Source organism: Ochotona curzoniae, unplaced genomic scaffold (assembly GCF_017591425.1).
Source record: "Ochotona curzoniae isolate NIBS_2020 unplaced genomic scaffold, NIBS_Ocur_1.0 contig_622, whole genome shotgun sequence".
In the NCBI taxonomy this organism is placed as follows: Eukaryota; Metazoa; Chordata; class Mammalia; order Lagomorpha; family Ochotonidae; genus Ochotona; species Ochotona curzoniae.
In genome coordinates this window covers 70,097-96,671 of record NW_024466498.1, presented here as the reverse complement: position 1 = coordinate 96,671, position 26,575 = coordinate 70,097, and the positions used below count along the sequence as shown (strand labels likewise).

Here is a 26,575-nt window from a genome sequence, read left to right as displayed (position 1 = left end):
CACATTGGGGTCAGGTTGTGCTGTGGGTCTGTGACTGACTCAGAATTGTCATGCCTCCCTGCCTGCACATCATGGCTGCTCCATGTCAATGAGTTGACCCTGGGGAAAATGGGAGGTGAGGAACAGAGCTTCTAGGGTGGAGAGAGCAGGGGTGGTGTGGGCTGCAGAAGAGGGGCCAGGAGCACCCAGGGACTGACGGACAGGACAGGGGCTGGGGGGACCCATGTGGCCAACACACTGGGCAGGAGCTGGGAGGGCCCAGGCGGCTGAAGCACTGGACAGAAACTGGGAGGACCCATGTGGCCAACTCACTGGGCAAGAGCTGGGCTGGGACGAGGACCCATGTGGGCGACACATTGGGCAGGAGCTGGGCAGGGGACAGGAGGGCGCACGTGGCAGGAGCTGGGCAGGGACTGAGAGGATCCATGTGGCCATTGTACTGGGCAGAGGCCGGGAGGGCCCATGTGGTTGATGCATTGGGCAGGAGCTGGGCTAGGACGATGGCCTTGCTTGCAAGGCCACAGATGTGTTTGCTGAGTCTTTATTGCATTTTATCATATTGCTAACCATTCCACAGCAGTGCCATGGAAGGAGCCTTCCTCCAACTAGGACTCTGCTCCTGACCCTGTGTTGTCCACACCAATGTCCAGGGCCAGCAGGGGATGCACGGCACCTCAATGAAGGACCTGGCTGCCTTGGCAAGGACACATGAGTGGAAGATCTGTGGATCTCCCCTGACGAGGTGCAGGAGGACCCTAGTCCTGAAGCACGGAGCAGGCAGACCGCCACAGTGGTGTGGACTGAGCGAGCACGAGGCCTTGGATGTGCAGTTGCAGGTGGTAGGAGCTGCTGGCTCTGCATTCTCTCAAGCACCACGTGTGGACAGAGGGAACACGGCCCCCCATCCCACAGAGGTCTGGTCGTGGACAGCGCCTCCTCCCCACCTGGCCAGGATCAAGTTCCACAGAGTGGCACTCGGACACGTGAGCGTTGGCTGCAGCCATGGCTGGTGGGCCAGTCACTACCTCACGGGGACCGCTCTGTGTTCAGGGCCCAGGTCCGCCTCCACCACACTGGGCATTCCGTCTTTCTCAATGCAGTCCTGTACAGCCTGCAGCACCATGTGCAGCCGCTGATCCAGGGCCTCCAGGTGCAGCTGGTACAGGACAGGCACCACCTTGTCCCGCTGCAGTGACTCAGCCATCAGCAAGCTCAGCTTGAACTCCTCCTTGGTCAGCAGTTGCAGCCGCAGGTAGGTGGACTCCCTGATCCTGGGGGGTAGGGGAGAGACACCTACCTGGCTACCAGGACTGACTGCCAAGTTCAGGGACTGGGGGCAGGAGAAACACAGGGACACAGGCAGGGGACAGACAGACAGAGGTGGGAGGGGTGGCTGGGAGTCCTCTGGGAGGGGTGGTCAGTCTCTGGGCGACCCTCAGGGGCCTCCTGCTCTTCTAGGCCCCTGCCTCTTGGCTTCACAATGGCTGAGGGGCCTGCCTTGCAGGGTGCTTGTGTGCTGGGGCCAGATGTGGCCAGCAATGACCCCTTGTCCAGGAGCCAGTGCTGACATAATGGTTGGGCAGTGGATCCTGCATGGCTACTGAACAGACCACCCTACCTCCTGGTGGAGAGGGGGGCCAGGGCAGGGGAAGAGGGTGGGGCTTCTGTGACTGTGGGGACAAGGCAGTGTAAACAGGGGCAAGGCCCATAGCTGTGAGGAGACTGAATGCGGTGGGCCAGTGATTGTGGGAGTGTGGGCTGTCAACATGGGGGCATGGCTCCATGACCATGGGGTAGAGGCTGTGTCTGTGGGGGCGTGGCCCCGTGAATAGAGGGCATGGCTCCGTGACCAGGGGGTAGAGGCTATGTCTGTGGGGGTGTGGCCCCATGAATAGGGGGCATGGCTCTGTGACCATGGGGTAGAGTCTGTGTCTGTGGGGGTGTGGCCCCATGAACAGGGGGCATGGCTCTGTGACCATGGGGTAGAGTCTGTGTCTGTGGGGCGCGGCCCTGTGAACAGGGGACATGGCTCCATGACCAGGGCGTAGAGTCTGTGTCTGTGGGTGTGCGGCCCTGTGAACAGGGGACATGGCTCCATGACCAGGGCGTAGAGTCTGTGTCTGTGGGGCGCGGCCCTGTGAACAGGGGAAATGGCTCCATGACCAGGGCGTAGAGTCTGTGTCTGTGTGTGTGCGGCCCTGTGAACAGGGGACATGGCTCCATGACCAGGGGGTAGAGTCTGTGTCTGTGGGGGTGTGGCCCCGTGAACAGGGGCATGGCTCTGTGACCATGGATGGGACCTGTGACTGTGGGTGTGGCCCCGTGAACAGGGGGCATGGCTCTGTGACCATGGATGGGACCTGCGACTGTGGGTGTGGCCCCGTGAACAGCGGGTATGGCTCTGTGACCATGGATGGTACCTGTGACTGTGGGTGTGGCCCCGTGAACAGGGGGCATGGCTCTGTGACCAGGGGTAGAGTCTGTGTCTGTGGGGGTGTGGCCCCATGAACAGGGGCATGGCTCCATGACCAGGGCGTAGAGTCTGTGTCTGTGGGTGTGCGGCCCTGTGAACAGGGGACATGGCTCCATGACCAGGGCGTAGAGTCTGTGTCTGTGGGTGTGCGGCCCTGTGAACAGGGGACATGGCTCCATGACCAGGGCGTAGAGTCTGTGTCTGTGGGTGTGCGGCCCTGTGAACAGGGGCATGGCTCCGTGACCATGGGGTAGAGTCTGTGTCTGTGGGGGCGTGGCCCCATGGACAGGGGCATGGCTCTGTGACCATGGATGGGACCTGTGACTGTGGGTGTGGCCCCGTGAACAGGGGGCATGGCTCTGTGACCAGGGGTAGAGTCTGTGTCTGTGGGGGTGTGGCCCCGTGAATAGAGGGCATGGCTCCGTGACTATGGGGTAGAGCCTATGCCTGTGGGGGTGTGGCCCCATGAACAGGGGCATGGCTCTGTGACTGGGGCTGTGGCCCTGTGAACAGGGAGGGTGGGGCCATACCTGCAGCACTGCTATAGCAGCACCAGGATGGAAAGCTCATCGTGTGAATACTTCCCGAACCTGGAGAGAGATGACATCACAGTGGGTGGTGGGCAGAGGCCATGCAGCACGACCTAGCCCTAGGCCCCAGGCAGTACTTGGCTGGGCCCATGGTCCAGCCCCGGGTACCCTGAGCACTGGGCCCTGTTCAGGAGCTGCAACCTCCAACCTGAGTCTCAACCTTTGAGTCTCACTGTCTCCACGGGCCCTCAGAGGACAGGGTCGCCATGAGGACTGGGGACGAGGTGTCTGAGGGGCTCCCAGTGGCCTCTGGAAGCCTGTGACTTATCCCCTGCCATTGTCCAGGTGGATGAGGATTGTCTCATTGCCGAACTTCTCGAAGGTCTCACAATAGTGGTGGCCCATGTTCCCTGTGTGAGTGGCACAAACAGCCACTTGGTAGATGCCCTATGGCTCGCAGGCTTCAGCCTGCCCACCCCAAAGCAGGAGGCCCCTCCCGAGACCCTGGGGCTGCAAGCTCTGGGTACTGTGTGGTTGCTACAGACTGGGCACTGTGCCTGCAGGGCCCTGACCTACCCATGAGGAAGTCAAAGATGGTCATGTCCATGATGTCCAGGATGCCCTGGCTGCTGTCGTAGGGCGGTGTCTGCTTCACCTCCTCACAGTAGTCAGGGTCCACTTCCCACCTGCAGGGGTCAGCGTGAGATGGACAGGCAGGCCCTGTGCGGCTGTGAGGTTCAGAGCAGCGTGCGGGAGCATTCGTACCACAGACTGCTGGGTCTGCAGGGAGACGTGCTGGACAGGACTCTGGAGCCACCAGCCCTGGGTGCCAGGATGGGAGGTGGGGCTGGGCTGACGCCCAGGAGATGCAGCAGGGAGTGAACACTGAGCGGTCCTGTGAGAGCCAGGAACCCTGCCTGGCTGCCTGGCGTCCACACGCTGCCTCCCCACCTGTCCCTGTTGCCCTGCGGAGCCCTCCCAGGCCTGGCTCTCAAAGTTGCTCCGTGGGGTAACGTGGGAGCCTCAGGCCCTCGTGCACTTACTCTGCCTTCTTGCGCTTGTGGTAGGAGTGCCGCCAGGGGTTCTGCCACATCTTCCTCTTGGCCAGGGACAGGTCAGGCAGGAAGGCTGCCAAGGACCCCTCGATCTGGCCTGGCTTCCCGCACAGGGCGTGCTCTGTGGAGCAGTAGTATGAGCACTCCCCGTAGAAGCAGATGTTGTTAGCTGGTGGGAGAACGGTGGGGCCTGTTACCTGCCCTCAGCCATGACCCCAGTGACTGCTGCAGATGTCATCCCATCCCCACACCCATGTCAGCCACCTTCTGTGGCCACACCACAGCTAAGGGCCCCGAAGAGCCTGCAGCTGACCTCACAGCTAAGGGCCCCCAGGAGCCTGCAGCCCACCTCACAGCTAAGGGCCCCCAGGAGCCTGCAGCCCACCTCACAGCTAAGAGACCTTCCACCCTGAGCGCTGACTGGACCGGGTCCACACAACAATACTAAGCTGAGGGGAGAAGCCCAGCCTTGGGAGAAGCCCGGGATGGGGGAGATGTTTGCAGTTGAGCCAAGCACAGGCCCTGGATCTGGAACTGCACCACACATGGTTCAGCAGCCCCAGATGTCTCCAGGAACCGGGCATCTCCCCATACTGATAGTGTCTGTGGGTGAGGTGCAGTTTAGCCCCAGTCAGCAGGAACCCTGAACATTTGCACAGGGAACAGCAGAGAACAGCAGGTGCTAGCAAGGGTGGGGAGGCCCTGGAGTCAGGGTTCTTGAAAGAGGGGAGCATGCAGAGGCCACTACACTTCACCTGTGGCTGAACTTGGCATCGCACCCCACAGCGTAGGGCCTTAGAGGACTGAGACAGTGAATAAACAGGGACAGTGCCTGAGCAGTTACCAGGTCATGGTGTCCTTCCCAAGCCCCTGTGTGTGGGGCTCTCAGTGGACATGTCAGGGTGTGTGTGTGAACGAGGCACATGAGGTCCTTGATGGACCACCTAGAGGTGTGTGTGAAGGAGCTGTGTGTGACATCCTCACTGGACACGCCTGAGTGTGTGTGTGTGTGTGAAGGAGCCATGTGTGACATCCTCACAGGACACGCCTGAGTGTGTGTGTGTGTGTGTGAAGGAGCTGTGTGTGATGTCCTCACAGGACACGCCTGAGTGTGTGTGTGTGTGTGTGAAGGAGCTGTGTGTGATGTCCTCACAGGACACGCCTGGGTCTGTGTGTGTGAAGGAGCCATGTGTGACATCCTCACAGGACATGCCTGAGTGTGTGTGTGTGTGTGTGTCTGGCCGTGTGTGACATCCTCACTGGACACGCCTGAGTGTGTGTGTGTGAAGGAGCTGTGTGTGACATCCTCACAGGACACGCCTGTGTGTGTGTGTGTGTGTGAAGGAGCCGTGTGTGACATCCTCACAGGACACGCCTCTGTGTGTGTGTGTGTGTGTGAAGGAGCCATGTGTGACATCCTCACAGGACACGCCTGGGTCTGTGTGTGTGTGTGTGAAGGAGCCACGTGTGACATCCTCACAGGACATGCCTGAGTGTGTGTGTGTGTGTGTGTGTGTGTCTGGCCGTGCGTGACATCCTCACTGGACACGCCTGTGTGTGTGTGTGTGTGTGTGTGAAGGAGCCGTGTGTGACATCCTCACTGGACATGCCTGAGTGTGTGTGTGTGTGTGTGTGTGTGTGTGTGTGAAGGAGCTGTGTGTGACATCCTCACAGGACACGCCTATGTGTGTGTGTGTGTGTGTGAAGGAGCTGTGTGTGATGTCCTCACAGGACATGCCTGGGTCTGTGTGTGTGTGTGAAGGAGCTGTGTGATGTCCTCACAGGACATGCCTGGGTCTGTGTGTGTGTGTGTGTGTGTGTGTGTGTGTGTGTGAAGGAACCATGTGTGATGTCCTCACAGGACATGCCTGGGTCTGTGTGTGTGTGTGTGTGAAGGAGCTGTGTGATGTCCTCACAGGACATGCCTGGGTCTGTGTGTGTGTGTGTGTGTGTGTGTGAAGGAGCTGTGTGATGTCCTCATAGGACACGCCTGGGTCTGTGTGTGTGTGGCTGTGTGTGTGTGAAGGAGCCGTGTGTGATGTCCTCACAGGACACGCCTGGGTCTGTGTGTGTGTGTGTGAAGGAGCCATGTGTGACATCCTCACAGTACATGCCTCTGTGTGTGTGTGTGTGTGTGTGTGTGTGAAGGAGCCATGTGTGATGTCCTCATAGGACATGCCTCTATGTGTGTGTGTGTGTGTGTGTGGCTGTGTGTGTGTGAAGGAGCCGTGTGTGATGTCCTCACAGGACATGCCTGTGTGTGTGTGTGTGTGTGTGAAGGAGCCATGTGTGACATCCTCACAGGACATGCCTGGGTCTGTGTGTGTGTGTGTGTGTGTGTGAAGGAGCCGTGTGTGACATCCTCACAGGACATGCCTGGGTCTGTGTGTGTGTGTGTGTGTGTGTGTGTGTGTGTGTGTGTGTGTGTGTGTGGCTGTGTGTGTGTGAAGGAGCTGTGTGTGACATCCTCACAGGACATGCCTCTGTGTGTGTGTGTGAAGGAGCCGTGTGTGACATCCTCACAGGACACGCCTGTGTGTGTGTGTGTGTGTGTGTGTGTGTGTGACGTCCTCATCGGACACAGTTGCCGTGGACCTCAGCTCTACCACAGGCACTGACTGTATGAGACATGAGTCGCCCATTGCCGTCACCTCATCGCCCAGGGAGGCCCCTCAGCCCTGTCCCGAGGGAGTGTCCAGGGGCTGCTCCTCCAGCTGGGTGTCCTGCAGCACCCTCCCAGGTGGGGAGGGCCGGACTCTCTCACCTGGAGAGGTGAAGAAGGTCCTCCACAGCTTCTTGTCCCGCGTGATGTCCCAGATCTCCCTGGTCATGTTGACCACCCTGCCGGCCATGGGGGGCACTCGACGAAAGTCCAGGATCCTGGTGAGAGGGGTCAGGAGCAGCTTTCCAAAGCCTGCGGCAACCCAGCACCCCACTCAGTCCACCCAGCGCTGTGGCCTGGGCTGGCCACATGGCCCTTCCCTCGGCTCTGATAAGTTCTTAGAACTCTGTCCCTTTCCTGCCTCTGTTTTTGTTCCCAACTGTCCCATCTGTGGCAGGTGCACAGAACCAGCACCAAGGGAGAGGGACCAGGCTGGCCACAAGAACCAGCTCATACAGCTGGAAGCACAGGCTTGGCAGCAAATACTTCCTCAGCACCTTAGCCTGCTCATCTGAAGGGGGCATGATGGCGACAGGATGGATGCAACTGTTGTGTCCCTAGCCAGCACAGTGGGATGTGTCGTAGGGTCCTCTATGAGCTGGAGTCACCAGCTTGGGCAGCACGGCAGCCACTCTGCACAGCTGAGACGGGGACACTGCACTCACCTGTCCAGGTGGAAGGCAGCGATCTCTGCATTGTGCCTCTCATAGTTGGAGAAATAAAAAAGGTCTGGGGGAATCTCCTGCTCCCTGGTTTGCCTGGAGGAGGCGACACAAGCAGGTGTTTCCACTGAAGCCAGACTGGCTACACCAGCCCAGGAATCTAGGAATGAAGTGCATCACAGGCCAAGGCCTCCCCGTGCCCAACCTGCAGGTGGAGACCACTACCCCTCCCCATGACACGTTCTGTGACCTTGGGGTCACAGCTCCACAGAAGGAGCTGCTCAGTGTCTCTCAGTCCACCCTGGACCATACCACTCCCTCCAGGGCTGGGGGAAGCTTGGGCCAAGGGTGGCCCCTAGTGCTGCTGTCCAGCATACTGACAGATGTCCCTGACACTTGCCTCCCATCGCCCCCTCAGCATCTGGTCTGGGGCCCCAGGCACTTGGCCACTGCCCTGTTGCTTTCCATACCTGTCCTCCATACCACTATCTGACCATCTCCATGTATACATCACACAGAACACATGCCCAGGCTCTCGGAGTCCCTGTCAGGGACATGTGGGACTTGAGGCCATGCCTGAGAGGGCCCACACATCCACCCTGCTGTGAACACATCACTCGGGTTGAAGATTTCTATGTGGGGATGTTTGAGGCTGACGTCATGGTGGCACACCACTCACAAAGCCGACCAGGTGGGGGGGCAGTGTCTCCAGCAGGGAGGGAAGGCCTGGCAGGTGTTGGTAGTGAGGGAGGGACAGCTGGTACCCCCCGAGCAGTTCCAGGAGCAGAGGGCAGGTATCCTCTAAATTTCATTTGTCCACTCAGAGCTGGGGTTACTTGCTGTCAAGGGCCTAGAGTGAAGGGGGGGCCTTGTCCTCCCTGTGTGCACAGCTGGGACTGCCGGTTCACTCTGAGCCACCTGGGGCTGAGAAGCCAGGTACCTGTGGAGGCTGGGTCCTCAGTTCAGCAGCTCACAGCAGGATGAGGGGGCAGGTGTAGGCTGGGCTACTGTATGTGCACCTGTGTATCTAGGACCCCTGGCTGGGCACTGACTCTCCCCTCCTCCCACCTTCCAGCTGGGGACAAAGCCACATAAGTCTGCCTCTGAAGGTCAGCCTTATCCTGAAAATACCCAGTTGCCATTATCTCAGGCTCCAGAATGTTCTGCACACTCCTGGGAGGTATGGCCCTGCCCAGGAATCCTGTGGGTTCTGGCTAGCCTGGGAGGGCAGTAGCATTCCCACACCAGGCTTGGATGTCAGTCACTTTCTTGGTGCTGGAAGATAAGACCTGGGCCTTGACCCCCTCTTTGGTTCCCATCTGGACACCCCCACCCTTTGGCTGTGTGGCCAGCTCTAATGACCCACTCCAGCATGCATGGGAAGATGCACGTGTCCCTTTGCACATGTGGGTTCACACATGCATACACGACACTGGGCATACCAGAGCTGTGGGGAGGGCGCAGTGAAGGAGCTTGGCTTCTCAACAATATGGTCCAGTTGGAGGCTCCCGAGGTCCTGGCTGGCACTTGCCCTCAGCCTCCAACACCCAGACCCGTCTATCCAGCCCCAGCCTGCAGCAGGTCTGAGAACCCAGGCAGAGGTACCAGCACTGGGCCACAGCCAGGTCCCTGCAGCAGACAGTGGCTGCTCTGAGGGCTTCCCATGGACGAGGCTTCAGAGCCACAGAGCAGGACAGGCTCAGCTCAGTGGTGCCCAGGGCACAGGTCAGTCCACCACCTGTCCTCCTGCTGCTGCCCCTGTCTTCCTTGTTCCTGTCTGGTTCAGCTCCTGGGGCTTGTCACGCTGACCACACTGTTTGCCAGACTCCAGGGCAGGGGCCTGGGGCAACCACATTCAGGAAATTCCAGGAAAGGGATACAGGGATAAGGAAGTGACTGGCAAGAGGAGAACGGAGCCGTGTCCCTCTGTAGCCTCCATGTCTCCGGGGTCTGAGGCACTCCAACATCTGAAGTGACCGCAGAGCTGTCCCCTGGCCTCCCACCCAGCAGCTCCAGGAAGTGTGTGGGCACTTCCCTGAGGCCCCTGCCATGGCTGTGGACAGGTCCTGCTTGAGAGCTCAGTATGGGAGACTGCAGCCCAGCCGCCCTGGGCCTCCCTCCCTGCTCCATGTTGGCTTCTGGGCTCTGAGGCTTCCACGGGTGTGAGCTCCAAGCAGGGCTCAGTTCACCCAGCCTGGGGAAGCTGCACACTGGGACAGCCTGGGGTGCTGGGAGGTGAGAGAGAGCTCTGCCACGCTGTGCCTGGTCCCCCCGACACCAGGGGGCACTCCAGGCTGGCACAGTCCCAGTTGGATGACCAACCCTAGGACTACTTGCTAACCCCTGGGAGTGTCTTTTTGCCCCCAACACCTAGGAGAGAACAAGGGCTAGTGGGGGCAGCAGCTCCTGTGACGGGGTACTCAGCCTGGCCACCTCATCTGGGGGGGCATGTCAGGCAGGTGCTGGAAGCCAGCAGAGCTTGGAGTTTCACATGGCACCTTTCAGCTCCCTTCTACCCCCAGAGCAAAGACTCACACAAGGAAGAGCTGAGACTCCTCCCCTTGCACGAGGGGAGGTGCCACCTCCAGCTTAGCTGCTATGGAAAGGCCTGGAAAAGTACTGAGCCAGGCAGAGCACAGCCTGCCTTGGCTGGGTCACTGGAGGCCTTGTAGAAGGTGTGCCCAGCTGTGCACTGCAGCTGAATGGTGTGATTCTCTCCTCACAATGGGGCTGACAGAGCACCAGAGCAAACAACTGCTGCTGTGATGATGGTAGTCAGCCCTCACTATGCAGTCTGGACAGAGGTGGTCAGCCCTCACAGTACAGCCCGGACAGAGGTCAGCCCTCACTGTACATCCAGGACAGAGGTCAGCCTTCATTGCATTGACCTGGACCGAAGTCAGCCATCACGGGAGACCCTGATCTAAACACAGAGCTTAATGTCCAGAGAGGTTACTGCCTTGCAGTCACTCAGCCAGAACCCAGCAGCACGTGGTCAGTGAGCCTGGTGTCCAGCATACGGAGGGCAGTGAGGTTCTTGCCCCTTTCTGTGCTATCTGCTAGCTGCTGGCCACCAGGATTGGGCTCAGCCCTGGTCCTAGCAGGCTCAGAGACCCCGTGAGAGACTTGCTTCTGACTGATCCCAGCTCCAGTGGGAAGATGTGTGTGCTCCCCAAAGTCTAGGAACCCTGGCGTCGGGGAGGGGACCTGCCTGTCGTGTTTCCAACACAGGCTGGTAGTCAGCTGGGCCCCTCAGCTGCTGTGTCCTCGCTGGCTGTGGCCATTGCTACCGTTAGTGGAACGGAACATGCTCGAATCCACACCTCATGGCCAGCCGCAGCTTTTGTTAAATAGAGGGTGCTGGAGGCTTGTGGCCACAAAGCCTGGGAAGGAATGGAGCCGCTCTGTGTGACCTGGGAGAGGGCAGAAGTGGACTGCTGGGCCTCCACTGGACACGCAGAAGCCCTCCAAACCTCGTCTCCTAGCGTGTCCACTGTCCTAGAGTGTCACCCTGGCTACCTTTCCTGACAGGATGATCCAGGCCAGGGGTTGGAGAACAGGCCTCAGAGGCTGTACCTTCACCATCTGCTAGTGTGGGTGCATGAATGGCAGGGCCACATCCCTGTGCCCACGGCCGGCAGGGCTGAAGCATGTGGCAGGCAGGAGCCGGCTTGGCTATCTGCATGTGCCGGGGCGAGCTCCAACAGTACCTGGAAGGTGCTGACTGTGTGGGTGTGTGTGGCCCCACCACCCCCTACCTGAGACATTGGGTCTTAATGGGCCCTAACAGAGCCTGTTCTGGCACTGATGGCATTGTGGGGACTTCTTGCTCCTGGCAAGTTAGTAGGGGTGCCAGGGAGAGTGTAACTTTGCCCACCATGAACTGGGCACAGGCCAGGCGCCCTCAGCTGTTCTTGCCCTGGACTCCATGGGTCTGGCTAGTGCGCATGGCTGGGCTTCCCACGGCTGCCTGCCCTGTTCTGCTCCTCACAGTACTGACTGCAAATAACAATGGGTCAGGAAACCAACTTTCCTCCCAGCCACTGCCATTTCTGGGAGTGCACCATGGCCACCTCCCACCACATGGCCAGGCGAAGCCCCAGCTATTGTGGTCCAGGGAGGGTGAGTGCACCATGGCCTCCTCCCACCACGTGGCCAGGTGAAGCCCCAGCTGTTGTGATCCAGGGAGGGTGGGAGTAGCAGCACACGTGTTGCAGGGACTCAGGCCAGCAAGGGCATGCGTGGGGCATGCTCCCCCAGGTGCATGTCCCCAACAGTGATCTCAGAAACAAAGGGGAGGAAGGCCTGGTCCTGATGGGCCAGCCCCTTGTGGCGGCATCCGTTCTGCTGGGGTGTGACACTCAGGAGCTGACACAGCCTGGCTACCACATGGCAGTGCTGCGGCTAGTTTCTTGTCTGTCCCCGGCCTGACTGTGGAGTCCTGGACACTGCTCCCTGGCACTGCTCAGCCTGTGGCCAGGCTGATGAAATTAAAATGGCCCAGATTTGTAGCACTCAGAAGGGCCCAGTGTGGTTTGCAGGGGTTTGAGCTTGACTTCAGGAGTGTGGGCTGAGGGAAAGGGCTTGCTGACCACTGGGGGTTTCCTGTGGTTCCTCCTTCAGGCGTGGCTGGGGGAGGGGAGGGTTGATTCTGTGTCCTACATGAGAGATCCAAGGAGAACAAGTGCAACCACAGGCCAATTCCGGCCAGCGCATGACACCTGGACACAGTCCCTGGTTCCACTTCCCCCTCAGGACAGCCAGCTCTGCAGCCCAGGGTCCCAGCCTCAGCCACTGCACTCCAGTGCATGACACCTGGACACAGTCCCTGGTTCCACTTCCCCCTCAGGACAGCCAGCTCTGCAGCCCAGGGTCCCAGCCTCAGCAGTGTCCACTGCACTCCAGCGCATGACAGCTGGACACAGTCCCTGGTTCCAGTTCTCCAACAGGACAGCCAGCTCTACAGCCCAGGGTCCCGGCCTCAGCTGCCCCATGGTCAGGAGAGCCGGCCTGCTGTGTCCACTGCACTCTCACCATTTGCCCATGTCCTCCCCTACCCGGGGTTTCCATACCTTGTGTAGCTGCCAATCACTTGGGGTCCTCACCTGCCAGCCAAGGAGGCCGCCAGCTCAGTCCTGCACCACCCGACCTAATGCAATCCTGGTCTCCAGCCAGGCCAGCAGGACACATGCCGGCCCCCATTTAGAAGAACACGACAGCCACACAGGGCCCCAGCTGGGCAGCCCTGTGGCCCTGGCTCAGGTAGCCAACAGGCCACATGACCCCTGCAGTGCCCAGACAAACCAGTGCTCAGCACAGGGAAGGAGCTTTTGCTCCTTCTGTTGAAAAGTCACTTTCAGTTACTGACTTGCAATGCAGAGCAATGGGGCAGGCGGGGGTATGAGCTCGCATCTGCTGGGGGTCCCCCAAACGCAACACCCGGGGCCAGGCCAGGCTCTATCTGAGTCTCCCACGTGGGTGCCAGGGACCCTGGGCTTGAGCCATTGCTCCTGCCTGCCAGGCGCATCAGCAGGGAACTGGGATGGGGAGTACCCTGACTGGTGGGTATTCCAAGCAGAGCTGAGCCCAGGGCCTCCTGCTCCACCCACAGGGCCCAGAGCGAGACCAGCTGGGCCTCATGGCAGCCCCTCAGGACCACGTATTTTTCTGGATTAGTCAAGTTCATTTTCTTGTGATGATATGAACAACCCACAAAGCACACTGTCCCAGACTCAGTGACAGGGCCATGCAGTCCACCTGGGCAGCCTGGGGCAGTTCTGAGGGCCAAGAAGAATGCAGCACGAATGTCCTCAACACCCAGGCAGGCCCTGCTGACCGCCTAGACGCCTGCTGTCCACTGTCCTCGGGGTCCGCTCCTCAGCTTTGACTGCTGACGGCCCGTCACCCACAGCATTGAGGGCCTGGGACCCCTAGAGCTGCCCAGTCACGTCTCCCACACAGGGCAGGAGCGGAGTCGTCCCTGTCTCCTGTGGGGTTTGCTGTGTGGTAAGCAGGAAGGCTCCTCTGCCTGTGAAGTATGACTCCTGGCAGCCGCAGTGTGGCAGGTACGCACCCAAAGCCAGAGTGCCCCTTCCTCAGACAAGGTTGTGAGCAGAGCAGCCTGGCATCCAGCCAGACAGTGGTTGGCCCGTGAATGACCTGCACCTCCCATGTGAGTGCACCCTGAGTCCTCACACACGCATGCACACACTGAGCACCACCAACACTGGGTAATCTCACCCCTTTGCTGGACCTTCGGGGGCATCCTCCTCACACTCCTGCTGAGGTCTGGACCCGCATGGCTGGATCCCAGGCCCTGGGACCAACCCTTTCTCCACAATGGCTGCTCCGAGGTCAGTCAGCTCCTCTGTCCAGGACTTGTGGAACCCAACGCCACAAGGAGTGGAGTGGTCAGCTGCCTGCCTCAGTGGACCAGGTCTGCCCAGTCTCATGGAACACTGCCAACTGGCCACTGCACACACACACAGTCCTCCCACTTTCAGCGAGGCAGGCTCTGCCACAGGCAGCTCTGCTGCTTCTCGGTGGCCCTGGGCCTGTAGCTGAGGCCCCAGGTTCCGCCACTCTGAGTCGTCCCTGACCCTAATGTCCTGGTGCAAGTCTACAGTGCTGTCCAGACACTCTGTGTGCGGGGGCGGGGCGGGCAGCCTAGGGCTCAAAGCCTGACTCCGGGTTCTGGGAGGACACTATGGGAGCCAGGTGGCCCTGCCCCAGCTAGAGTCAGGGCAGGGAACAGGCTGGGACACTACCCAGGCCACATGGACACAAAAGGGTCCTTCTCCACCATGGCCAGTCCCAGAGCTCCACGGCAGGGTGGCAGGGGAGGGGAGCAAATGACCTGAGAGCAATGACAAATCCTGGCAGAGTCCAGTGCTCCCAGCTCGTTTCCAGAGCCCGTATCTCTCCTCACATCCCCACTTGGGGCCAAGGACCCCGAAGGACCCTGAACCCTCCTAGAGGGATGCCTGCTTGCCCTTTGGATGGTACAAGGACCCCTCCTCCCAGACACACACAGCCCTGGCCACGAGGTCATGATCTTCAGGTCTGTTGCCCCCTGCCTGAGCTGTCACTCCCAGATCCCGAATGTCCAATGCCAGGGTCAGGGTCAGGCTAGCCGTGGGCATCACCCACTGCTGCCCAGGGCCTTCCCCAGGTCTCTGCTGGGCTGCTGTATGGCCTACTCCAGTGGGCCTGGGCGGTGCTGAGTCTATGCCCACCATAGTTCCCCAGGGCAATGAGGTCAGCAGAGGGTGCCCACAGTCCAGGGGTCATCTGCCGAGGGCTGTCTGCTTCCCCTGCACAGGGCACCTTCTAGTGCCTGGGGCCCTGGTCCCTGCCGGCCACACCTCAGTGCTTCCTGGTCCTTATGGGTGGGCAGGGTCCCCATTCTGGACACCTGCCACCTTCACAGCTCACCCATGTCCTACATGGGACAGCCTGGCTGGACTGGGTGGCAGAGGGTGGGGCAGCATCCAAACTCCTGGGGGCACAGGGCACTGGGGGGACATTCCAGAGCCCTGATTTCTAAAGGGATTCAGGGAGCAGTAGGACCCCTACTCAGCACCTGCTTTGTGCGTGGGCACAGAGCGGGGACCTCCACTGCCCCTCTTCACAGGTTGTCCATGCCCCAGGCTCTGGGGGGCCAAGCTGAACTTAGCTTCCCAACCCCCACCGCAGCAGGCGGGTCCGAAGCTGTGCACCGTGGCCTGGGACAGGCGGCTCCAGACACAGCCATCCCTGGTACCTCACCAGGGCACCGGGCAGTCACACCTCCTGCCAGGCTGAGCTCACAGCCAGACCCCGGATGAGGCTGGAATTCCCAAGCTCAGAAACACGGGCTCGGGCGGCATCTCTGTTTACACTTTTGGCTGTCAGGACTCCTGGGCCTCAGAAGAGCTGTGCAGGCACAGTGTAGGGGAGACGCGCATACTAACATGAACTCACGCACATATGCACACAAATGTGCTCACACAAGCACACGTGCTGTGCTATGTCTGCTCCTCACAGCCAGGGCACCCAAAATGGGTCAAGACAGGGGGCAAGGGACCCAAGGGTGGGACTGGAGCCCAGCTCAGCAGCAAACAGACAAACCTTGGCCTTAGGCCCCGGCCCAGGTGGCCTCCGGGTATCTCTTGTCCAGCAGGAACAAGGCTGGTGCCTCTCCTGGGAGAAACCCCTCCTGGCTGAGCACCCGGGACCTGGGCCTGGAGACCTACACAAAGCAGGCCACACTTGGCATGGCTGCTCACTGCTCATGAGGAACCTCCTGAGCTGACTTTCCTCTCCCATGCAGGTGAATTGATAACAAAGGAACCTGCCTAGGACAGCTCTGACTGCCCCCAGCACCCTGACAACTAGCAACCCTGCTACTGCCCATGCCCGACTGCTTACACCCCAACTGCCCACACCCCCTGACCGCCCGCAGCCCCCGACTGCTGGCAGCCCCCAACTGCCCACATCCCCCAACACAGCCCTCATCCCCTGACTGCCAGCTGCCCCCACTGCCTGCACTTCCTGACACCCATATCCCCCGACACAGCCCTGACCACCCACATCCCCCAATCGCCCACACTCCCTGACACCCACATCCCCCGACCGCCCACACCCCCTGGCATCCACATCCCTCGACTGCCCACATCGCCTGACCACTGGCAGCCCCAGACCATCCACATCCCCGACACCCATATCCCTGTCTGCCCACATTTCCTGACCACCTGTATGCCCCTAGCCCTTGTCCTATCACCAGCATCACACCCCAGCTTGGTGGCTTCCAGGGTATGAGCCTGCTGCCCAATACGTGGGGATGGTAAAGGACGGACAGTCAGAACTTGATGCTGCGGGAGAGGCCTGTCTGGCCACCTGCAGCAAATCTGACTAAGGCGGAGACACCAGGTTAACGGCAAGAAAGCAGGTTCATGGGGAAGACACAGGCAGCCAGGATGACTCCTATAGCAACTGCAGACCCAGTCCCCTGCTCCAGGGTCCTATTGATGGGACGGGGTGTCCTGCACAGCCTTTGATGGACACTCCCTCTGCCCCCAGGCCACTACGGCTTCACAAGCAATCCAGCTTGGGAGCAGCATATGCACCCCGTGGCAGGGCAGGGACACAGGGGTGGGCTGACTTGCAGAGTCCAGAGCAGTGCTAAACCCCAGCCAACCCCAGCATGTGTGCTCTGTGTGCTCAGACTGTGGCCAGCCATGCACAAGTGCTCAAGTGGGGGCTTGTGTGATTCCATTCAGGAGTGACCTCATTCAGCAGAGACGCACATCTCAAGCTCCAGGAGAGACAGGCAACTGTTATGCATGGGTCATTTGAGGCCCTTGGGTCTTAGCAGTACTTAGTCTATATGATCCCATCTCTCCATTCAGATGAAGAGGCCTGGAGGTGCTGGAGGCCCTGCACCTCGGCCAGCCCTCCCTGAGAGCAAGAGGGGGATGTAGAGCCTCAGGCCCTTGGTGGTATGACACCCTGGGGTGAGAGGAGATCAGGCTGCAGGCCTCGTGTCCTGGGGCCAGGGGTTGTGTGCATCACATAGTGCAGAGCCCGGTTCAATGACCAGCTGCACTTGTGAACCAGCTTCCTGCCAGTGCCAGTGTGTACCCTGGGAAGCATCAGTGATGGCTCAAATTTTGGGGTTCCGTGACCCTTGTGGGAGAGCTGGAGGGAGCCCCTAGGTCCACACTGGCTGGGGTAGGCATTAGGGAGTGAGCGAAAAGACACAAGTGCTCTGTGTTTCTGCCTGTCAGACAGAATGAAGTAAACACATTTTACAAAAAGGAGGATTCTGGTGAGGAAGGAGCGGAGGCAGTGGGGTGTCTGCTGATGAGCAGCCAGCCTGCCCAAACCCCACACACCAGCCTGCCCACACCCTACACCTCACATAATAGCCTGGTCACACCCCGCACACCAGCCTGCCCACACCTCACACATCAGGCTGCCCAAACCCCACACTAGCCTGCACACACCCCACACACCCCAGCCTGCCCACACCTCACATACCAGCTTGCCCATACCACACACACCAGCCTGCCCACACCTCACACACCAGCTTGCTCATACCACACATACCAGCCTGCCCACACCACACACACCAGCCTGCCCACACCACACACACCAGCCTGCCTACCCCCAACTCACCAGCCTGCCTACACCTCACACACCAGCCCTCCCACACCCAACACACCAGCCTGCCCACACCCCACACTCCAGCCTGCCCAACCCCACACCCCAGCCTGCCCACACCCCACAAACCAGCCTGTCTACGCCTTGGGACCTTGCACCCATGTGGGAGATCCAAAAGAGCTCTTGGCTCTCACAGGTCTGCCTGGCAGCCTCAGTGTGTGAGGTGTGTGTGTTTAAGGGGACGTCTGTGAGGACTCCTCATTATGAGGCATTTGGGGGGTAGGGAAGACTCCAGACTCTTCTGGTTCTCACACAAACAGAGCTTTATTAACACATGGGCTGATGAATGTTCTGATATGAACGGATGGCGCAGGTAGTCTGATGGGTTCACTGGCTATGCTCCTCCCTCTTCTTGTGTGGACGAATGAAAGCTCTCATGCACTCCTGCAGAGTAAATGAGGCCTCAGCTCTATTTCCCACGGCAAGGTCATGAGTCAATGATTCGGGAGTTTAGCAATCATTCCTTAGGATTCAGGAGGCGTTCTGTGAATCCTCCCCTCTCCCTCCCTCTTCCTACCCACGTTCAGTCTTCAACCAGGGACTTCACACACTATCTACTTACGAACAGTACGCAGTGGCTCTTGGAGAGCACCTTCATTGACTTACTGCTGCAGGGTCAAGCAGCAGGTCCATTTCTGCGTCATCTCCTCCACCTCCACCTTCTGCTTCTCTTTTTCCAACAGCAGGTTCTTGGATGTCTCTCTCGTCTCCTCTTGCTGCTACTATTCCTCCTCGTGGTTCTCCACATTCTGCTCCTCGACAGTGGGAAGTGAACACTCGCTCTGATGTCATCTCCTCTTCCTGTGTTGGCAAATGTATGCTCCACGCACCTGCAGAGAGAGGATGCACCATTGTTAAGTAGGCCTCAGCTGTATTTCCCACAGCAAGCTCCTCCAACTCCTGTTCCTCCTTCTTGTTGTTCTCTACCTCTGGCTCTTCTTAGTCCTTTGCTTCCTCCTTGTTGTCCTCCATGTCCTGTTCCTTGTTGTGTGGGTGAAGGAGACCTCAAACGCACACCTGGAGAGGATGCAGCATTAGTAAGGAGGCCTCGGCTCTGTTTCTCACAGCAAGGTCCTCCACATGCTTCTCCAACTTCTGCTCCCCCTGTGGTCTTCCACCTTCTGCTGCTTCACCTCCTGTTCCTCCACCTCCTTGTGGTCCTCCAGCTCCTGGAGGAGGACCACGTCCTCGTGGTAATCCAGCTCTTCCTCCTGCTTCTTGTGGTCCTTCTCCACCTCCTCCTCCTACGTTTACGTAGCATGGTGTGTTTATGTAGGATGGCTCTGCTCTCCTGGGGAAAGTAAGTATCAGTCTCCATGAGGCCTCAGCTCTGTCTGTGCCACAGAAAGGCATTCATGAAGCCATCTGTGACCTTCCCTCCCTCCTCCTGCAAAAAACTCTTTATGCCTATACACAATTTGATAATTTCATGCATAAAAAGGAATACACAATTTGATAATCTCACATAAAAAACCTAGCTTTTTGATTTCTTTGAAAATTTCCCAGCACCAGGCCTGGTGCGATAGCATAGTGGTTAAAAGTCCTCGCCTTGCACACACTCGATCCCGTATGGGCACCAGTTCTAATCCCAGTGGCCCCATTTCCCATCCAGCTCCCTGCTTGTGTCCTGGGAAGGCAGTTGAGGATGGTGTTAGGGACCCTGCACCCGTGTGGGAGAGCTGAAGAGCTCCCGGTTCCTGGCTTCGGATTGGCTCAACTCTAGCTGTTGCGGCCACTTGGGGAGTGAACCATCGAACTGAAGATCTTCCTCTCTGTCTTTTCTCCTCTCTGTATGTCCACTTTTCCAATAAAAACAAATAAATCTTCAGAAATATTAATCCATACATTTTAGAAAGGGAAATAATATTTCTGAGGGCTTTTTTCAAAAGCACGAATGTTTCAACAGAAGGAATGATCAAATAAATACTGTATTAACATTAAAGTTAAAGCAAACCCCAGATCCTCATTAAGGACTATCAGTATGGACAGCAAGGTCTATATCCCAATTGCCAAGGAGACCACGGGGAACTGGACTGCCCTTGTAGGCCAAGAACTCTGAGGTCATCCACTCCCTTTCTAATCTCCCACATGGGATGGAAGATGCCCAGAGCCCTCCTTCACAGGAGCCAATGACATTGGAACAATAGCCAGGAGCCCTGAGCAGACTTCAAAAACAGAAGAACAGTAAACCCCCTTCAGGACTTGGGAGGGGAGCTTTCTCTGGTCCTTACTTAGTTCCAACTTTGGATCCCCACCTCCTATTGCAATGACCATCAGGGTCACTCAGGGTCCCCAGCATCGCCCCCCCCCCCCAAAATTAGAATAGATAGAGAACAACAAGGAAAGCTTAGAAGCAGACAGCAAATGGTCAGTGTGGATTCACATATACCTTACTAGGTAGGGCACAAAGGTTAGTTACTCCTCACTGAGGTATTGAAGATTTCTCTGCACACCCCTCCTCAAACTGTTCTGCGCCTCAACTGTTGACATACGCCTTGTTAGAGTTGTAAACCAGTTTGAACTACCCTACAATCTGCCAGGTTCAGCAAAATCAAGCTTCAACACTATAAACTGCTAAATACAAAAATGAAAATAGACTTGAGACAGTGGAATAATAGAAGCCAGTCGTGTATAAACTAAAATTTAAATGTCAATGAAGTAGTCACAGGATGTGGTTAAGAACTTGCATTTTCTTTTCTTTCTTTCTTTTTTTTTTTTTATTGGAAAGGCAGATATACAGAGAGGAGAGACAGAGAGGAAGATCTTCTGTCCGATGATTCACTCCCCAAGTGAGCACAATGGCTGATGCTATGCCAATCCGAAGCCATGGGTGCAGGGTCCCAAAGCTTGGGGCCGTCCTCGACTGCTTTCCTGGGCCACAGGCAGGGAGCTGGATGGGAAGCGGGGTTGCCAGGATAGAACCGGCACCCATATGGGATCCCAGGCATGCAAAGCAAGGACCTTAACCACTTGTGCCACCACGCTGGGCCCAAGAACTTGCATTTTCTAACATATTGGTTACTCAATACATGTCAATTAATTCCGTAATGTTGTAAATTGCTGTTGATTTTATGCTGTGGCTTTTAATTGGTTGGAAAGATATTCTGCCAGCTCCATCTTCAGACCAGAGATGGTCTCCCCAAGCAACCATTGAATTTACCTGGACAATAAGATGCTGGACACTATGCATGGCACATGTTTGCAATGAAAGAATCATGACTGAATTTGAACTGTACTACAGGAATCCACCGTGGGGGAAGGGTTTGGGGAGGGGCTGGGGGAATCCCTGAGCCTATAAAACTGTGTCATAAAATGAAATGTAATTTAAAACAAAAAGAAAAGACTTACCTTATAATTCCATTTTGTCATGCACTTTTTGAAGCGTCCACATAAAACAGTTGAGACAAAGTGGATCAATATCTATACACGTATTTTATCTTTCCTAGCTTCAAAGTAGTGCTGAAAACAAATCCCCTATTCAGAATTTCAAGATACTAAGACCCAACTTAATCTGACTTAAATTGTCTGTCTTATTTAATTTTTGAATAATATACACTGTCTCGAGACTTTCAGACCTTATTTACAAAGGAAATAAAACCATCTTTAATTAAAATTTATTCTATTGTCATGTACCTTTTCTAATTTTAATGCCCTGATACAAGGAGGGAGCCCTGTCGCCAGCACAAATTAAATGCACAATTGTTTTCTCACAATATAATTCTACTTAATCAGATTTCCTGTGTAGTCTTGGCTGAACTCACTTTCTGTCAATAAAATACTGTAAATTTTACATCTTCTTCCTCTTTTGCTATACTTTTTTGTTTAGATATTGTTTTAAATTAATTTTAAATAATACACTTGATTTTCAATGTAATAGCAATTCCCATTAATTATCATGCTGTGATAGCAATACAAAAATAGATTCCAGGTAGTTCATAGGTACAGTTCTAGGAATATCGTCTGTTTTTGAAAAGACATTTTTGGTCTCTTTTTTTCCATTTGACTTGCTAACACTTTATTAACCAACCCATTTCAATTAAAAATGGCAATAATTTTGTACAATTTAAAATCCAAAATTAATCAAAATTTTAGTGTAACTCGCACTATGGGCTAATCCATATACTGCATTTACAATAAAGACTAGAAGCCTAAATAAAATTTGCAACCATTTTTTTTCTGTAAAAATAAGCCTTTTTAATTAATTATTTTATGATACATTTCCATAGATGTCCATAGTTCACTGTGTATAAGAGCCACCACAGACCCATATCTTGAAAGAGATTTCAAGGTTCTTAAGAAAAGTCTTAAATATTAATAGTTATATTATTAATGGCACATTTTGCGGATGTTAAACCGTTTAACCCGTAGTTGAAATCTTTGTGCTCATGATCTTTCATTCTATAGTACCAAGATCCTAAACTTCACAAATCAAATGTCAGAAATCTGTATCCTACAAGGAAGTAGTACGCACAATACTTGTTATGCAAATGAAGAAACAAGCAGCTACGCGAAACATTTTCAAGAATCTTCTCGGCAGCATTTCATGAGCATGCACAGCACCCAAACTCATTACCAAGATGCCTGAGCTCTGATTATAAACGGATCAATGTCAAGAGAAAAAAGATGGTTTAAAAGTCAAACTATGCTTCAAATCAGCAATAGTAATCAGCTACAAGGAAAGTAAAGTACCATTCCATTGATTAAAATAAAGCTTTTTGTGAATGATCAAAATCAGAAAATTTCATGGTTCAAAATGTTCAATTGACGCATACAGGAAAAAGGAAGCACAATGATTAATAAGCTGAAATTTGTTGACATTATAATATAGTTTTAAAAGGCATCTCTCACTGGATGAACTTTAAAGATGAATCTAGGTAACTCCTAAAATAGTTCATAATTTTTCAAATTATGAAAGTAAAATCTAATGTTTTTTTCAATATGAAAAAGAGAAAAAGATCTAAAAAAAATTAAAAGCAAACATAGGTACAATATTATAATAATTAGAAGCCTTTTGTCCTATAAATAAAAAAGCTTTGAAATTTAAAAAAAAAAAAGCAGGCTTAAAAAAAAATTTCCCGCCGCCAAAAACGTGCACGGCCTAGCTGACTGAAGCCACTGTGGGGCACAAGTTTCTTTCATGCTTTGTATTTCCCTCCAGTTTCTCTGTCTGCTGCACCACCGTTCTCCCACATGCTTCCCCATACTCGCCCATCCTCCTCCGTCCTTCCCCGGCCTCGCCCAGCCTTCCTCATACTCGCCCAGCCTTCCCCATCCTCCACTGCCCTTGCCCATCCTTCCCCTGGCCTCGCCCAGCCTTCCCCGTCCTCCCCGGCCTTCCCCGTCCTCCCCTGTCCTCGCCCGGCCTTCCCCGTCCTCCCCGTCCTCTTTGTCCTCCGCTGCCCTCGCCCAGCCTTCTCCGTCCTCCGCCGTCCTCGCTGGCCTTCCCCGTTCTCCCCGGCCTTCCCCCGGCCTTCCCCTGGCCTCGCCCAGCCTTCTCCATCCTCCCCGGCCTCCCCCCGGCCTTACCCCGGCCTCCCCCCGGCCTCCCCGGCCTTCCGGTCCCTCCCTGTCCACTGCCCGGCCTGCCGGTCTTACCTCGCTTCTTCGTTCCTGCTTTGTGCCCTCCTCTCTTTCCATTGCTTATAGTGACGGGCAGAAAAAAGAACACTAAAATAGCAAAACCAAAGAGTACCACAAGTAGCAACGCAAACACCAACACAGAGGAGAAACAGGAAAGCAAAGATGGTGCTGTTCCCCTCACCGCACCAAAGGCAACGCACGGCGCCAGTCGCGGAGCCCGCCATGGTTGGAAAGAGAAAGAGGAAGCAGGAAGCGGGGTAACGCCAATGTCCGGGCCCATCAGCAGGCCTTTCCGGTCCTTCCCCTCCTGCCGGCCGGCTGGTCTCACCCTGCTGGTTCTGCATTCCTCGCTCTGCTGTGGCCATAAAGCAGAAAATAAAAACAGCTACCCCAAAGAACAGCAGAAACAGCAATCTCAGCAACCAAAGAGAGACCAGCCTAAAGCATGCGGGTAGAGTCCCTGTCAGCCATGGAGGCCGCCCTTGCCGGGAGGAGGCAAGCCAGTGTGGCCCCCATCCGCACGCCATGGCGGGTGGGAGGAAGGCCGAGAGCAGGACGAGGAGGGGCGGACCCCCATCCGCACGCCATGGCGGGTGGGAGGAAGGCCAAGAGCAGGACGAGGAGAGGCGGACCCCATCGGCACGCCATGGCGGGTGGGAGGAAGGCCGAGAGCAAGACGAGGAGGGGCGGACCCGGCTCAGCTGTGTCCGGGACTCGTGAGGGGCGTTCGGGAGGTGCAGCTTTGAAAGTGAGGTCGGAGCCTACTGTGCTCTGGGCTTTTTAAAAAGATTTAAAAATTTTGATTGAAAAGGCAGATGCATGGAAAGAAGAGACGGAGAGGAAGATCTTCAGTCCGATGTTTTACTCCTCAAGCGGCCACAACAAACTGGCGCTGAGCCAATCCGAAGCCAGGAGCCCAGAGCCTCTCTTGGGTCTCCCTCGCGGGTGCAGGGTCCCAAGGCTTTGGGCTGTCCTCCACTGCTTTCCCAGGCCACAAGCAGGGAGCTGGATGGGAAGCATGGCCGCCGGGATAGAACTGGTACCCATATGGGATCCCGGTGAACTTAAGCTGAGACCTTTAGCAGCTATGTTATCGCGTCAGACCCCTCTCATTTTTATCTGATCTTTTAGTCATTCAAATATGCTTTTAACATGATTCTGATGATTCCTTTTTTCTTCTACCATCTATTGTCATTTGCAGCTTCAGAATATCTTTTTAGTTATTTTTAATCTTAATTTGATGATATATTTTTGTCAAAATTTCCTTTAAACATCCTTAAAATTTTCTTTCTTATAAAATATGTGAAGTGCAGAATTTGAGCTTTCTTAGATATAATTTTTAATTAACTGCTTTTTCCTGAGTGCCAGCCTTGATTCATGAACTGCTTGCTTGCACATCCTTTTGTTTGTAGAGATGAAAACTGGACATTTTAAGTAGTTGAATGTGCATACAGAAGAAATCAGATTTCCCTGTCCCGTCCACAGAGTTTGTCCTGCCCTTATTTATTCAGATTTTACAATCTGAAGTTTTTGTTTTTTGTGGTCACTGATGTTTCTGTTCTTTTCAACTCTCTGCTAGAGGAATTTGTTTCCATGCATTGAAGCCAAAAATCTCCCACTCTTTGCTAAGTGCTTTTTGTATATATATATGTACATATATGCATACACATACATATATATATACATATGCATACACATATATACATAAATATATACATATATATGCGTGTATGTCAAGAAGCACCTTACATACACAAAGCTGTTTGTCCCGAAGAAGCCCTCACTTCCTGTTAGCCTAGGGATTCTAAGTTAGATGAGGGTGAGAAAAAGGACATGGTCAGTCCTGATGTGCTTCCAGGTCCCTAGGAATATATCAGGTTTTGTAACAGGCTCTGTGGATAACTCATTTCATAGCCTTTCTTTGGAGTTTTTGACAGGGTTCTGATTGTCCAACAGTATTGTCTCTGCAAGCAGCTGCGGTGCTAAACCAATGTGGTGTCATCATCATTTTTCCTTTTTTTTGACAAAACTCTGGGGAGTGAGACTTTGATCACTGGATAGGTTCTGCGATGAATCAAATAAAAACCAGCCAGGGGAATGGGACTTTTCCTGTTTATACACATACATATATAGAGTATATGTCATCGGTTGATTGCCGTTTGTTTGTATTGATTCCGTAACTTAGCTGAAATAAACATAAGGGAACAAACGATGGAAACCTATGCTGATTTCATTTCTTCTAGTTACATTTTCAGAAGTGAAATAGTCATAATGTAGAACTATTTTCAAATTCCTGAAGGATCTCCATACTGTCTTCCATGATTAAATCTGTCCTTCCAATAAAAACAAATAAATCTTACATACATTTTATACCCAACTCTGGTATTTTTTCTACTCTTTTGTTTTTGCTAAATTAGAGTTTTTCTTTATAGGTGTGTGTGCGCTTATACGAACTTATTGACTTACTTCAAAGCAGGGTGACAGAGAACAAGAAACAGAGGGAAAGTTCTGCCAGCTGTTGGCTCACTGTCCAAATGCCTGCAACAGCTGGGGCTGAAGAAGGCTCAGTTCAGGAGCCAAATACTCCATCCAGGTCCCCTAAATGTGTGGTGGGGACTCAAGTACTTCTATGTGCCACATCCCAGGCTGTGCACTAGAAGGAAGCAGGGTCAGAAGAAGGGAAGCCAGAATGCAAGTTCAGTAGCAGGCATTGTGGTGCCATGGTTACAGCACCGTTTGGGTTTTGCCTACTTCCAGTTTTGACTATTTCTGATCCAGCTTCTTGATCATGCACTGCCCTGGGAGGCAACAGGTTATGACTCCTGTATTTGGGTCCCTATCCTGAATGTAGGGCATCCTCAAAGTGTTTGTTTGTTTGTTTGTTTACAGATAAGTGCCTGATGGCCATTCTAACTTAGGTACACTGGTTTATTTTCATTTCCCTAGTGGTTAGTGATCAGGAGCATTTTTCATGTGTCTCTTGACTATTTGCTTTTCATCCCATTTTTTGATGTGGACGCTAATTGCTATTAATTTTCTCCTTAATGTTTCTTTTTGCTGTATCCCATTCATTTTGATACATTGCATTGTCATATTTATTTATTTCAGATGAATTTTCAGAATTTCTCTTTAGATTTACTGTCTTATTATTTATTCAGAAGCATTTTCTTCAGTTTCTATATTTACATTTTTTTTTACAATTTCTTATATTATTAATGTCTAGTTTCATTTTATTGGTACAATTCTTTTAAAAAGGTTTAGTTTCATGTTATGATCTAGCATAGAGAATGTCTCATCACCGATAAATTATTCTGTGTTTGTGAGAGAAAATGTTCTGTAGACCCATTTGGTTGATGCTATAGATCAGCTCTGTTGTTTATGGACTTTTTAGCTTATTAATCTGTCCAGTG

The 26,575-nt window shown here is 54.5% G+C and overlaps 1 protein-coding gene across 1 annotated transcript; it reads right to left on the bottom strand.

The window, feature by feature from the left end:
• Nucleotides 1-1,021: 1,021 nt before the first annotated feature.
• Nucleotides 1,022-23,389, bottom strand: LOC121163455 (extracellular serine/threonine protein kinase FAM20C-like). Its single transcript, XM_040990993.1, is given in 9 exon segments — nucleotides 1,022-1,271; nucleotides 3,004-3,064; nucleotides 3,333-3,413; nucleotides 3,580-3,689; nucleotides 4,047-4,227; nucleotides 6,823-6,938; nucleotides 7,386-7,478; nucleotides 18,651-18,829; nucleotides 23,366-23,389. Coding segments are annotated over 9 exon segments (1,095 nt in total).
• Nucleotides 23,390-26,575: the final 3,186 nt, after the last annotated feature.